Raw genomic sequence first — 13,477 nt, 5'->3', positions numbered from 1 at the left:
CGTGCTGATTTCCCGTTTGCAGCAACGGACAGGTGTTGAATCAGATGATTGTCATCGACAGGTTGATTGGTTCTGTTGGTGCATTCAGGAACATTCGGAGTTTTCTTATCGCACAGGCGCAACCATTTACTGCAAATTGCGATCTTTTTCAAATGTACTTTTAACAAATAACATTTGCATTATTATTGCATTATTGAAACTGAGCGCTACGTCATGGGTAGGGATCAATGTGAGGAGCCCACATAGATTTCTGAGAGAAAGATTTTTTTCTAAATACATTTAATATTTTTATTATTAATAATAATAATGAATAACATTCATCATATAAAGATACATTTTTTTCATGGTCAATTTCAATACACCACCCTGCAAGGCTGTAATGTATGGAATTGATTATTCAATTCCACAACTTTGACAGGAAATCACAATGTCCCACCACTGGTAAGCTACTTAGCTAGCTAGTCAATTGATAAAGTTAAAATAAATCAAGATCCCATTATGCCACTTCATCAATTTTATGTAGGTGGAATGTATATCCTTAATTTAGTGCTGTAAGAGCGTTTTTATTTTTAAATTTGATGTGGCAAAGCATGCAATGGTTACATTAAAAAAATAATAATAACAAATGACACACAGGCACTGATTTTGATGATAGCAATCATCCAACTCTGTTAATTGCCCATTCAACAAGTGCATCTGAAGAGCAACGTCAACCCTGTCATCACTTGCGCATGAAATGAGTAATCATATCCATGGGCAGGGGGAAGATGATTGTGGAGTTCTTCTCTGCGGCGATGGTGTTGAGGGTCTGCAGGTAACGGAGCTGCAGAGCTGACGGAGCTTCGGCGATGACCAGCGACGCCTCCTTCAGGGCGCGGGAAGCGTTCATCTCGCCTTCTGCGGCTATCACCTATATAAATGGAGTAGTAAGCAATGGGTGGCGCTAGGTCCAAAAGGTTCTGACCCAATGTTGGGTTGTTTATAGCGAGCAAATTGGGTTGGGGTTGCATACGTGGAAAACAAGTTTCCCATTACCTTGGCTCTGGCCTCTCGCGCAGCCTCGGCCTCAGCAGCCATGGCTCTCTGCAGCTGATGGGGCAGCTTCACATCTTTAATCTCAACACGTTCCACTTTGATACCCCAGTTGTCAGTAGCTTCGTCCAGATTTGACTAAAAAAAAAAATAATAATAATCTTGAACCTGTATTTAGAGATTTTTTAAAACTTGTGAATCTGTTGATCCTTACCTGCATGCTGTGAGCAATGCCCTCTCGGTCAGACAGGACCTCGGCCAGGTTCTTGGTGCCCAAGACGTTCCTGAGGGTGGTTTGGGCCAGCAGGCGGGTGGCAAAGTCAGCGTTGGACACATTGGCTACAGAAGCGATGGGGTCGTTGACACGGAAGTACACGACGCCATCCACGCTCACTGTCACTGAGTCCTTTGTCAGAATCTGGAGGAGGAAATAACATTTGATATCTTGTATTTGCAATTAGTGGACAAAAAAAAAAAGTAGTTTTGTCAGATTGAGTAAGCAAGCAATGATTCTGAGGGTTTGTGCAATCGTTACCTCTTGCGGAGGGATGTCGAATGAAACGGTTCGTAGATCAACTTTAACAAATGAATCAGTGCAGGGCAAAATGAAGAAAATTCCTGTGGAAAAACAGTGAACAAACATCAATTTTTCTATCAATGAGATGTGAGACATTACAAAAGCAGACCTGGTCCTTTTGCCTTCCTGTCTGTGATACGCCCCAGTCTGAAGATCACAGCACGCTCATACTCTTGAACTATCTGCAGAAACAATCGTGTAAGACCTCAAACCACCATCAGAGCCAAAGGAAATTAAACTACTTTTTTTCCACACACCTTCAAACAGAACCAAATGGTGAAGGGGAACAGTAATAAAGTGAAGAAGCCGACTACGATGACTATGAACCATCCGCAGCATCCCAAAGAGCCCGTCTTCTCAGCTGCAGTGACGGAAAATAAATGGATCATTTAACATCAGAACAGCAGTAGGACAATACCATGATCAGTTTGTGGTCATCTCATATTTCCATTGAAATGGTTTAGCTCCTCCCCCTTGTGTTGAGGGCCTCAACACAAAGAAACTGCAAACAATAAAATGTTGACTCAAGCTTTATCATGTCTCCTTTGCTCATAAAGTAAATTCTGGGAAGAGTTTGTTTTTCAATACGCGTCATAGTTTCCACTGTAAATCACTTTGCAATATTACGAAAGGATGACCCTGAGTTTGATCCTTCGTAAATATCCGCAGAAGTTGTCTTTTAACACGGATAAAGCATCAATTTTGCTTTTTCCTTGCGCAGACAATCAGCATTGTTGTCTTTTTGAGGTCAGATCACATGATGTGCAGATTCCCCACCACTGAACGAAAGGAAATTTCAGTGTTGCTTTAAACGAATGACTTGGTCGCATATCACCCGGCATCATTGCGACACTGAGTCACATGATTGCTTTTTTTTCCCCCCCTTTATGGCGCTCTGAGCTGTGTTGTAATGTCACAGAGGAAGTATCATTTCAATAAATCAACAACATCATTATCTCCATTCATAACTAAACATTATACACACATGGTTTTACCCATATGGTAAAGCAGGAATGTAAATTATAATCTAATGTGTCATATTTGACAGTGAAAATCAAAATAAATACACAATAAAGCACATTTAAATTTAGAAAGATCTTAAATGTCCTTTTGCGCCATATCTTTTGTTACAACGGACACCTGTGGAATGATAATACTGTGATAAAGCGCTGTGCTCAACGTCCACGGACGCACAAACAGCTCACAGTCACATACTTTGGAGACGGACGCTTTATCTCAGTGTGTCTCTATGACGATGGAGCTATACAATGCCCGAGGCTGCTTTGGACCTTCCTTACCTGCACAGGTAAAAGCAATACACACAATAAAGTTGCTCTCATGTACATTTGGCTGATTGAAATTTTGTTGAAGCTTGATTATCAAAAGCAGCAAATCATCCCAAGTGTTTGTTTGTGATCATCTTAAAAGCTACAAATGGAAGTCAAATCGAGTGAAACTTACATATTAAGACCTCTTTACTCATCCCCGTCGGCCTCTGGCTCTCCATTCGGTCCTCCATTTCCATATACTGGGTGGAAAAAGTGAAGTGAGAGTCACTTGAGTGAGAGTGGGAAGAAGTGGGACGAATCAGCAGGAAGTCATACGGGGACCTTTTAAAGCTGCAGTTTACCGGAGAGCTGAAGGGAAGAAAGGAAGGTGTGGTTCTGTGCCACTGACCGACCGAGGGAGGGCAATTAGCAAGCTGTCACGACAGGTTAACCACTTTTTCCCTTGTTTGCACAAACTGCGACCGCAACGACGACAGAAACGATACCTGTTTTTATTTTCTTGGTTTCATTAGTGATGCTGGTGTGTAGTTTGTCCTGATATGAGAAATGATATTGCTGAATAAAAATTTAAAAACCACATCCACAAATCAAAAATTGATTCTGTAGATAAATTGACAGCTCAATAGAGCAATGACTTGCAGCTATCATGAGAATTGAATAAAAAGCTCAGGGTACTTTTTTCCATTGTCGACATGAGTCTCATGGCTACAGGAAATCATTTAACCATCAATCACTCTCATGATTACTCACCCTTCCCGGTAGTCCCTAATAACTTAATAATTTAATGACGTGCCATTCAGGAATCATAATCACTTTTCATGTGATTAAATGTAAGAACTGTGTGTTTCTGTTTATTCAAGGAACCTCAATTCATTGGCCTGTCACGGCATAAAACACAGAAAAAGTTACAGTATCTACTGGCTAAAGCAATAAAAAAAATTTAAAAATCCAAAACAAACGACAGTGTAACAAAAGAACAACTTTCAAAGTAACAGTAGGGATTCAAATGTAAATTGAGGGACATAATAACACTTTGTTTGTGTGACAGCAACAATTAGTGTTTCATTGACTAAAAGAAGTTCTCGGAACAAGTCCACAGCTGTCATTTAAACAATTCACACCTTTACACTGAGTTGTCAACATAATACGGTCATTTCATTACATGGCATCACCTATTTGGACTTAATTCGTGTTGGTAAAAGCGACAAAAAGGCAAGACTAACATTACAACTACTCACATTTGACTTAGAAAAAAAAAAGCTCATATTTACATCTGTTCACTAACGCGTAAACGATTCCTCACTCATTTCATTTCACAGTCTTCTGTCTTCAGTTCATAGATTTGCTGAAGGTCCAGACGGGGTATTGAAAGGGGTGCTCAGCATGTCATGGCCAACCCAACTGTGGGTGCAAGCCCGGCTGGAGGGGGAAAGGGTTTCCTGGTCCTGCGGGATAGTTGGCAAAGGCGTTGGCCTGAGGAGCTAAGCCCTCCAAAGTTGTCGTCGGGTGAGCCTGGAAGAAGAGAAACCTTCATTAAACCAACTTCACAACCAGACGTCTCAAATCGGTGTATAAAACCAGGTATAGGGCTTTCCGCTAAAATGTGAGTGTACCTGCAGCAGAGCAGGCTGCATAGCTGGATTGTGGAGGCCGCCGAGAGCAGCAGGGGAGGCGGCAGGAGAGAAACCCGGGACACCAGGGAAGGACAGCAGACCCGGGAAGGCGCTGTTTCCTTGAGCCTGGAGGCCGCTGCTCAACCTGGAGTACATGTACACAATTCACCATCACCTTTTTTTTTTTTTTTTTTTTTAATCTCACAAAAATCTGGCACGCAGAACAGGAGTGTGTCATGTGTCAACTTTAGGGTGTGGCTTAGTGGAAAAAATTGTGAAATTCCCAGGTCATAGTAATCAGAAGGCAAAGTCCATAAACTGCACCTTGGGTAAACTGCAATCGGTAGAAGATATGCCATGTTCAAATGGGAGGTTTTTGTGGTCGTTCAAATGGGGGGGTTTTGTGATATCGATGACAAATCATTTCAAAAGTTCTTCCACCATTAATAAAGCTCAACGTTTTGAGAGGTATAGTAAAATCAAGCATCTTACATTCATACCTCACAACAAATATTTCCCAAAAAGTACAACATACTGAGATAATGATCCTGTCTTTATTTACGCGCAGATGTTCGTGTCAAGGTTCAATCTGATATGATGGAGGATGCAGAGGTTAATGGTGACCTGCTGCAGTCTGGTGGAAGAGCATTTAACTGTATGGGGATCAAAAAATGGTGACCTACCCAGGCTGAAAGTTGGAGCTGAAGGCAGAAGCGAAACCAGGTAAAACCGGCGATGATGCTGGGACGCCGGCTGCCGCCGCCGCCGCCACTACCGCCGCTTGCATTGGCGCCACTGACGCAACGGAGGATGGAGTGGCGCCTGCCAATCCCATGAATGAAGGCAACACGGGGCTCCCTGCCCCGTGCCCTCCTGAAACTCCCAAGCCTGTGAAAGCGGCCGGGCTTGCACCAGGCGGAAGGCCTGGGAATATAGAGGGTGCAGAAGTCAGGCCAAGACCGAACGGAGAGGCCGCCGCGTTGGCTGCAGCGTTGGGAGCCAGGCCGTGAAAGATGGAGTTTGGGGAGGGATTCGCCATGTTGCCCGATGACGTAGGAGGAAGGGGGGAGGAAAGAGAGGGGAAAGGGGACAGGCCCGGGTAGTGCGGCGGTCCCGGGCTGCCAGACAAAGCCTGGAGGCCGCTGATGGCGACGGGACTGGCGAGGGAGACTTGAGGAGAGCCCGGTGGGTGCGAGAGCCCCAGAGAACGGGCCAGCGCAGCCTGGGCTGATCCCGGTGCCACCAAAGGGCTAAGAGAGGGCGTGCCGGAACGAGAAGTCCCCTTGAAAGCCGAGGGCACCGGGCTGTTACTGCCACTGCCGCCGCCCCCGCTTTGTCTGTTCATGGCTCCAGGCCGACCCATGGCGGCCTGAGCCTGGGCAGAATGGGCGGGGGAAGGTTTGGGGCTGGGACCAGGGGTTGAACGATTGGGAACCACTGGAGTAGTTGGACTTTCAGAGGGGGTGTAGCTGCGGATTACCGAGCCAGGGTGATTACCTGCTTGTGCTTGTATGCTATGGAAAGGGTGCTCAGTGGACTGGGCAAAAGCCCTCTGCGGCGTTGAGCCCATGGGGTTCATCTGAGACAGGACCTCGGCGCCGCTGTGGGAGGTAGCGGGGGTGCCTGGTCGGGAATGGAAAGGGGAGAAGCCTCCGCTGCCAGGACCAGGAGTTCCACAAGGGGTACCTGAGGGGGTGTGGGCTTTAATGACAGAAGATGGCGACGGAGTAACGTGGCCGCTGGGGGTCTGCGGAGCCGTTTTGATGACAGATGGTGACGGAGCGGGTGAGTTGTGAGAGGGCACCATGCCGGGAAAAACAGGGGTGATGGGAGTTGGCTGGGACGGGGAAGCTTGCGGTGGGACAGGGGTGGACGGCGTGGAGCCATGAGGGATGAGCAGCGGCCCGCTGGTGACTCCTGGCGTGGTGTTCTGAGGATTGCCTGGTTTGGCGTAGCCTAATGACAAAAAGACATCAGGATGACTATTAGGTACCACTGTAATGTTTGAAGCCATAGAGAGAATCCCCCACGTGCAAGCTTAGAATATGATCTTAACTTTGGGTGGGTTGTCTTCTCATCATAGTGGTTTTGACATTTTAGTTATTAACAGGGCTCATATCACTCACTTAGTAATGGAAAAAATACTTTATTTGTGGTTCTGGCCACATGCCTACCCAAGAGAGTGAGACATGGTTTTGAAGTTGAAGAGGAAAAAAAAAAGAAAAAGCAATGCAGGTTAAAAAATCCCCTCATGAGCTGCAAGCATGAATCCAGAAAGTCCAGTGGCGGCATTAGTCTGAAGCTATTTGTGCCATAAGCAACCAAATGATGAAAATGAGCATCTACATTGACTGACCAAAAAACAGCAATTTGATGCAGTTAGCATATTTCCTCAGATACCTTGACGATACTGCCATGTAGCTGAAGAGTAGACATGGCATCTGTAAAGCTGAACTTTAAGTTCAAGTTTAAGTTATTGGGGGGAAAAAAATATATTATCCACTATCGTAATGATTTAAATATATTTGTCCAACTAAAGTGCTTCCCTGGTACTCTGCAATTGACTAAACATCACCCCTGGCCACCTACATGAGGAAATACAGTAACCACACTTCAGGCCGTACTCCAAGATGATATCGTACTGAACTGCCGTAAAACGTTTTGCCGCAAACAATACTGTGCATCGATGCACTTTATTGACAGTCGTGCGAAATCAAATGAAGAACTTTACAGCCTTAAAATGTACCAGGAGCTGTTATTTTCTGGTCATTCAAAAAAAAAAAAAAAAGCATATTGTGCACCATTAAAACTGCAGAAGCGCAGGTAAGCAGCATGCCAGCTTCAACAGGCTTCTACAATCAAGTTGAACCATACCTGCTACTTTGTGGGCAGAGTTGTAGGGGGGAGGGGGCACATTGGCCGTTATGACCCCTCCCATAGAAACAAGGCCTGCGTTGTTGTACGCACCTGTGTAGTAGTTGCAAATACAGTATTGTCATCGGCCACCAAACACCGCTTACACAGTAACTAGACTGCAATCGAGCAGCATCGGACTTGACCCCCCCCCCCCACCGCCATTCAATTATATTAAAGCTTTTTTGTTATTCGTTTAGAGGAGGGCTCAGCTTTGTGTGTGGCCTCTTACTCGGCGCAATGGTAGCATGGGGTCTGCACGGAGGTATGGGGTAGGGCACGGGCCGGTGGGGGTTGTAGCTTGAAGGGAACTGCAAGACAAATCACAACAAAAGGGATCGACATTTTTGGTTTAGTCTCTTCATTTGCAGCACACCATATTAATCAGAACATTATACCATTCCATTATAAATGATCTTACTGGTTTGGAGGTTCCGATAATTCGAGTGGCAATCCCCTTACTCTCCATACTGCTGTCATCTTTCTTCTCTCCTTCTTTCTTTAAGGGAGGGATTCCCTGTTAACGGGCATGAGATCACATTTTCAGCAACATCTTGAAGATGGGCAAGGCTTTATATACGGTTTCAACTTTACAGGACTTACTGGGAATGTGCCAGTAACCAGACTGGGTTTGCCTTTTGGATATGGATTTCCCGGTATCATACCGCAGGATGAGATCATGGCGACAGGAGCTTTGCAACCCACTTTACATACCTAGTGGAAAAAAAATGGTCAGTAGACTTGATAGGTAACATTTAAAAATCGATCAAAAATAAAACACAAGTAATCACTTATCTGACCACAAGATCTTTTAAGTAACTTGCTTATTCACTGCATATATAAATACCTGTTCCAGAATTCTGCGAGCGCGCTTCTTCTCCGACAAGTGTATGCGAAATAAATCCTCTACAGGCCGGTAATTTTGAGCATCTGCAATATTCCTGGAAATATATGCAGACCAAAAAGGTTTGTGGGGATCTCTAGCAGAACTTTGCACAATGATCTTTCAAGGTGTTACATTTGCTGATGCACTCACAAAGCGATCAGCTCCAAGACAATAATTCTGTCCTTTGAAAAGGTGAAGCAATTCAGAATGTTGGCAACTTTGGTGGTGGGGATGGCGACCATTTTCTACAAGAAAAAGAATCATATGATCTATTAAACATGGAAAATGACGGTAAGGCAAGCGTGATTTATATTTGACCCTTTTCTAGCAATATAAACGTTACTTACATGCTGCAGCGCTTTGACTGCTTTAATTTGAGGCTCCGCCCAGGAGAAGTATTTAAGTATGTCCGTGACCTGTAAATGGTCAAGGAGACAACTTACAACACTAGATTGCTTAGTTTTGCCATTTGTGAGATTCATCTATTGATCATAATACAAATGCTATGTATCAGTGTTTGTGATTACCTGTTCGCTGGAGAAGTATCCATGCACCTGCTCAATGGCCTTTATCCGCTGATCGGTCAGGACACACTGGATAATACACAAATGGACCAATCAGAAATCTTTCTCCTCATCATAATTGTATGGCTTTTCACTATGCAAACTTTACCTTCTTTATTTCATCTATGACGATGTCAAATGACTTCTTATCCATGATAATATAATTAAAAGACCGCCTGTTTTTACATGCGTAGTAAATCCACTACTCACAGTAGAGCTGATATTGAGATTTACGATAATTTAAGATGATCTAAAAGTATATAAAGTCAAGCTATAGTGGCCAGAATAGAATCCTAGAAAAAAACATATTCTAAATCGTTTAAAGATAGTGGTATAGTTATGGCAATTTTCGGTGATCTCACGCGACACAACTTTCTTCCAATTGGAACAATTTTACAAAAAAAAAAAGAAAGTGAAAATGCCGAGTACACTGCACAACCTGTCTTCATTCCATCCCTAACAACAAGCTAGTCAACATTAGCTGGCCCGTTTACGACTATAGTTGAACTAAAAGGCGTTATGCATTCAGGGAGAAAGTTTCATCATCAGCTTCATTTGTTTTCTTCCAAACCCGATTCTAGAAATTATCAAAACAACGGCATAAAATGAGAAAATGAACAAAAACGCAACAGGGCTGAAGCTCATATGCTAGCTTCCACTGACAGCTGGCGCTAGTCAAGTCAACATCGTCAGGACCTCTGCAAGGCAGCTCGACAGAACGCCATTTGAGTGTTGCATAAATATGAGAAGAGTCGACAAAATACAAATTATAAGCGAGAAATGTACATATATATGTATACAATTTAAATTATATCATAGTAAATGGAACATGAAAATTTTCCCCCGATATGTTTTGATCTGTTTTTGACAGGCAGCGCTGGGGCACCTTTTAACGGCATGCAAACAGGAAGTAAACACAAGATGAGGCGTCCCAGTAGTTTTTAACTGCAGGGGAACGATCGGATTACCATATCACAAGAAATGGATCGATTTTCGTGGTCAAACGGTTTTTTGGAAATAAATGAGACTTTAGTTATACAGCAACAAGGTGTCAGATTGTATGATGGTGACGACAAGGTATATTCATCCCTGCGTGCTACGTTCAGTCTTAGACAAGCTAAATTCTACATGAATTAATCGTGACATTTGTTGCATTGTCATTAAGTTTGTTTCTTGCACTCATATAGGCTAAACTAGATGTTGGAAATGCGTTGCTGAGCACCCATCGCTTGATATGGAGGGACGCTAAAAATCACGTAAGGGCTTGTCTTTGATTGAATTGTATGTAAATAATGTAAACAACAATGCACATATGATATTTTTCACAGGAGTGCTGCATTTCTATGCCATTGTCACAAATCTTGTTTTTTGAGGAGCAGGCAGCAGGAATAGGGAAGAGGTGAGTAACCTGCACTGTATATGTAATTGTGAGTTTTTTTAGAGTGTTAATTTTAAATAGCATGCATTTGCCTTCAACTCTTGTGTCTTGTTTTCTTCTTCATTGCAGTGCAAAGATTGTCATACACTTGCATCCAGCTCCTGCCAACAAGGAGCAAGGTCCTTACCAACAAAGCAAGTTTTCCTACATCAAGCTCTCTTTTAAAGAACATGGGCAGATTGAGGTAAACCCCACCACCATTAAAGTGGCTTTGGAGTCCTCTATACAGAAACTTAATCCCGGGGGGCTTTCCTCAGTCACCATCAGGGATCCAACAATCAGTGTACAAGCACTTAAGTCAGTGTTCCCATAATATGTCCACTTGATAGTGCTTTTATTTCATCTCAAGTTTTTCAGGAGGCTAAATGAGGAGATGATACAGAAGAGATGGGAGAACACACCCGCTTCGCAACCAATCGAAATAGGACGCGGCTCACAGGTTTGAATACACCCTCCCGTTTCTTTTAGATGGAGAGGGGAACATTCTCACATTTAAAATACATCCCACTGGATGGCAGTGTTGCTTCCCTTTTTTGTGTTGAAACAGTGCATGTGTCCCTTTATTCACACATCATCAAATTGGCTATAATGAAAATTGCATCACTGATCACAATTTCATTTTCATACACTTTGGTTTAAATCCCCTCTAATGAAATGACAATTACTCATGCAAGTGGTATTTAACGGTATGAAGCAATCTCTACAAAATGTATCTACACTCTCTGCTGACTACAATTTGTTCCTGCTGTCTTGGTTCCTCTACTCTAAAAATGTGAAATGATTTCTCTTTCCTTTCCATTGTGGTCTTGCAGGCAGGAAGGACACGCGCAGTCGGGATTGTCGGCATTGAGCGTAAAATAGAGGAGAGGAGGAAAGAAACGGACAAAAACATCTCAGAGGTGTTGTAAAATATCTTGGCTGATTGTATTGTGGCCAAAGTAAACAAAAATGCACTTACAATCAATACAAACATCGAATTGTGACAATTTTGTGCTTGTTACACTTTTTTTTTCCCTTCGGTAGGCCTTTGAGGATCTTAGTAAGCTGATGGTAAAGGTAAAGAACATTTGTTTGTGTGATATAAGCAATTAGTGGACTTTACCAAGTGTGTGTCTTCTCTCTTCTCCCCTCAATCAGGCCAAAGAGATGGTTGAGCTGTCCAAATCGATCGCTAATAAAATAAAAGACAAGCAAGGGGACATAACAGAGGATGAGGTGATAACTTGAGCTAATCAACGTGGATGCTTGCACATACGACACGCACCACAATAAGGTGTTATTTCTACTTTCCAGACCATCCGCTTTAAGTCCTACCTGCTGAGCATGGGTATCGCTAACCCCGTCACCAGGGAAACACATGGCTCAGGCACACATTACCACATGCAGCTGGCTAAACAACTAGGAGATATGCTCCTGGCCCCTCTGGAGGTAGTAAGCATTCCATACCACTTTGGCCGCCATCTTTGAAAAAGTTGATCATTTCCGACCTTCTCAGGAGCGCGGAGGCATGATGGCGCTGTCCGAGGTGTACTGTCTGGTCAACCGGGCTCGAGGCATGGAGGTATTCCTGTCATCAAAAGTAACACAACCAAAGCTTCATGGATTTAAAGACGCTAACAGAGATGTTTTTTTTCCCCTGTTTTGACAGCTTTTATCTCCAGATGATTTATTGAATGCATGCAAAATGTTTGAGTCCTTGAAGCTCCCACTGAGGTGTGTTTTTTTTCTTTTCTTTTTTTCCCCTAAGAAGCTTTCCCACATAAAATCAAAACGACATACAAAATCGAGTGTGGTCAGAGCACACTACCTGCACGCTTCCCTTAAAAGTCCAATCCTAGAATCGCCCCCTTGTTGACCTACATAGAAGAACCAGCCAGGCTTTTCCTGCCGGGCTTCCTGTTTTTCAAAATGTTGACCACTTCGGTCACTTCCTGAGATTTTGTACCGCCGAACAAGACCTTCCGTAGTAGTCCTTCACTTGTATGGCAAAAGATGAGAAGGAAAATGGCATGACAAAAGATTGTAAAATCACGTGAACATGACATGACAGCCACTTGTACCTTGCGCAGGCTGCGGGTATTTGATAGTGGTGTGATGGTGGTCCAGTTGCAGTCTCACAGCGAAGAGGAAATGATCGCCTCGGCCCTGGACAATGTGAGCTTCGCTGTTACCTATTGGAAAAGAAGTCACGTTTGATGTTATTCCCTTTCTTCTTTCCAATCAGGTGACAGAGAAAGGGTCTTTAACAGCAGAGGAGTTTGCTAAACTTGTGGGTCTCTCTGTGCTTCTGTCTAAGGAGCGGTAAGTGTCGAAAATGGTGATGCATCACCATCATCACAATAAAACAAATATTGTCTTTGCCCTCCATTTTGCAGTTTGCTTCTGGCTGAGAAGATGGGCCATCTTTGTCGAGATGACTCCGTTGAGGGTTTGAGGTTCTACGCAAACCTCTTTTGAGGTTTTGCATCCATCCCGGATTAAATAGATAGGTGTCCTCGCTGTGCATTCTCTGCTTCTTACATTTAGAACTAATAATAACTGATTCTTGTCAAACCAAAGTGTACACAATTCAGCTTGGTAGCAGTGAGTCACAATGTGTCAGAAAGGAATGTGTATGAATGAATCTTGTTGTAAATAAATGCCACCTGGGCCTCTTTTGTCATTTGTGTTTACTGCTGTGGGTCACTTTCATTACAAGAGAAGCTCCACTTTTTTTTTTTAAATGGTTCTCCAGAGGGAACATCAATGTATGCCGACCAGACTGATGAACTTAGCCAGCCACGTGGCTCATTTGGGAGTTGAAACGAGGAATCCTAATGAGGTCTAAATGCACAAATTAAACGTATATTGACTGAGCCCATTAGATGTGCATTGTTTGAAACATTGAAAAATGACAAGAATAAATGATCATATATGTATTTTTGACTAAACCTTTGTATATATTTTAAATATTTTTTTGTGCCTAAAGTATTTCCACACCATCTCTGCAAAATTCTCTTAGTTAAACACATCATGCACCAATATCCCTAAAATGAAAAAAAACAAAAACAAATATAAAATATGAAGTAGTTGATTTGGGGCTTTTTGTGTGTTTTCTGGGGGAAATTACATTATTTTAGGAATTAGAAGATGATACAATGTTGTTAGTTACCTGAATGCTGTCAGT

General features: G+C 43.1%; 3 protein-coding genes across 4 annotated transcripts; 1 reads left to right on the top strand and 2 right to left on the bottom strand.

Annotated features, from left to right (window-relative positions):
• Window positions 1-542: 542 nt before the first annotated feature.
• Window positions 543-3,149, bottom strand: stoml3b (stomatin (EPB72)-like 3b). Its single transcript, XM_049743774.2, has 7 exons — window positions 3,071-3,149; window positions 1,867-1,970; window positions 1,719-1,791; window positions 1,568-1,650; window positions 1,247-1,450; window positions 1,036-1,170; window positions 543-910 (listed from the first exon to the last, which is right to left on the bottom strand). Exons 1-7 carry the CDS (start codon window positions 3,132-3,134, stop codon window positions 722-724), a joined length of 852 nt encoding a protein of 283 aa, XP_049599731.1. The 5' UTR covers window positions 3,135-3,149; the 3' UTR covers window positions 543-721.
• A 573-nt stretch (window positions 3,150-3,722) lies between these two features.
• Window positions 3,723-9,582, bottom strand: proser1 (proline and serine rich 1). Of its 2 annotated transcripts, XM_049743766.1 has the most exons (12): window positions 8,983-9,582; window positions 8,838-8,903; window positions 8,658-8,726; window positions 8,461-8,555; window positions 8,272-8,365; window positions 8,028-8,138; window positions 7,846-7,941; window positions 7,657-7,735; window positions 7,386-7,478; window positions 5,195-6,467; window positions 4,512-4,656; window positions 3,723-4,410 (listed from the first exon to the last, which is right to left on the bottom strand). In XM_049743766.1, the coding sequence occupies exons 1-12, from the start codon at window positions 9,025-9,027 to the stop codon at window positions 4,285-4,287; spliced, it is 2,292 nt and encodes a 763-aa protein (XP_049599723.1). In that variant the 5' UTR covers window positions 9,028-9,582; the 3' UTR covers window positions 3,723-4,284. The 2 variants fall into 2 exon arrangements, with proteins under 2 accessions (XP_049599723.1, XP_049599724.1); XM_049743767.2 differs by lacking the exon at window positions 7,386-7,478.
• A 182-nt stretch (window positions 9,583-9,764) lies between these two features.
• On the top strand, window positions 9,765-12,973 carry vps36 (vacuolar protein sorting 36 homolog). The gene is made up of 14 exons (XM_049743772.2): window positions 9,765-9,950; window positions 10,061-10,129; window positions 10,202-10,272; window positions 10,381-10,495; window positions 10,661-10,750; window positions 11,124-11,210; window positions 11,335-11,367; window positions 11,449-11,526; window positions 11,605-11,739; window positions 11,807-11,872; window positions 11,960-12,024; window positions 12,381-12,465; window positions 12,536-12,612; window positions 12,687-12,973. The coding sequence occupies exons 1-14, from the start codon at window positions 9,855-9,857 to the stop codon at window positions 12,766-12,768; spliced, it is 1,149 nt and encodes a 382-aa protein (XP_049599729.1). The 5' UTR covers window positions 9,765-9,854; the 3' UTR covers window positions 12,769-12,973.
• Window positions 12,974-13,477: the final 504 nt, after the last annotated feature.

The sequence above is a fragment of the Syngnathus scovelli genome, chromosome 15, assembly GCF_024217435.2.
Source record: "Syngnathus scovelli strain Florida chromosome 15, RoL_Ssco_1.2, whole genome shotgun sequence".
Lineage (NCBI taxonomy): Eukaryota > Metazoa > Chordata > Actinopteri > Syngnathiformes > Syngnathidae > Syngnathus > Syngnathus scovelli.
Note: the sequence above shows the minus strand (reverse complement) of the source record. Positions and strands in the feature narration are given on the sequence as shown.

Excerpts from the sequence above, each read along its gene's own strand:
- vps36 (XM_049743772.2), top strand. The coding sequence starts at position 9,855 with ATGGATCGATTTTCGTGGTCAAACGGTTTTTTGGAAATAAATGAGACT. Across the intron at positions 10,496-10,660 it reads AAGAACATGGGCAGATTGAG|TTTTTCAGGAGGCTAAATGA; the intron begins GTAAACCCCACC and ends TTTCATCTCAAG. Across the intron at positions 12,025-12,380 it reads TCCTTGAAGCTCCCACTGAG|GCTGCGGGTATTTGATAGTG; the intron begins GTGTGTTTTTTT and ends TACCTTGCGCAG.
- stoml3b (XM_049743774.2), bottom strand. The coding sequence starts at position 3,134 with ATGGAAATGGAGGACCGAATGGAGAGCCAGAGGCCGACGGGGATGAGT. Across the intron at positions 1,971-3,070 it reads GAGTAAAGAGGTCTTAATAT|CTGAGAAGACGGGCTCTTTG; the intron begins GTAAGTTTCACT and ends CCGTCACTGCAG. Across the intron at positions 1,451-1,567 it reads TCGACATCCCTCCGCAAGAG|ATTCTGACAAAGGACTCAGT; the intron begins GTAACGATTGCA and ends TTCCTCCTCCAG.
- proser1 (XM_049743766.1), bottom strand. The coding sequence starts at position 9,027 with ATGGATAAGAAGTCATTTGACATCGTCATAGATGAAATAAAGAAG. Across the intron at positions 6,468-7,385 it reads CTCTGCCCACAAAGTAGCAG|GCTACGCCAAACCAGGCAAT; the intron begins GTATGGTTCAAC and ends TTTTGTCATTAG. Across the intron at positions 4,411-4,511 it reads TGCAGCCTGCTCTGCTGCAG|GCTCACCCGACGACAACTTT; the intron begins GTACACTCACAT and ends CTCTTCTTCCAG.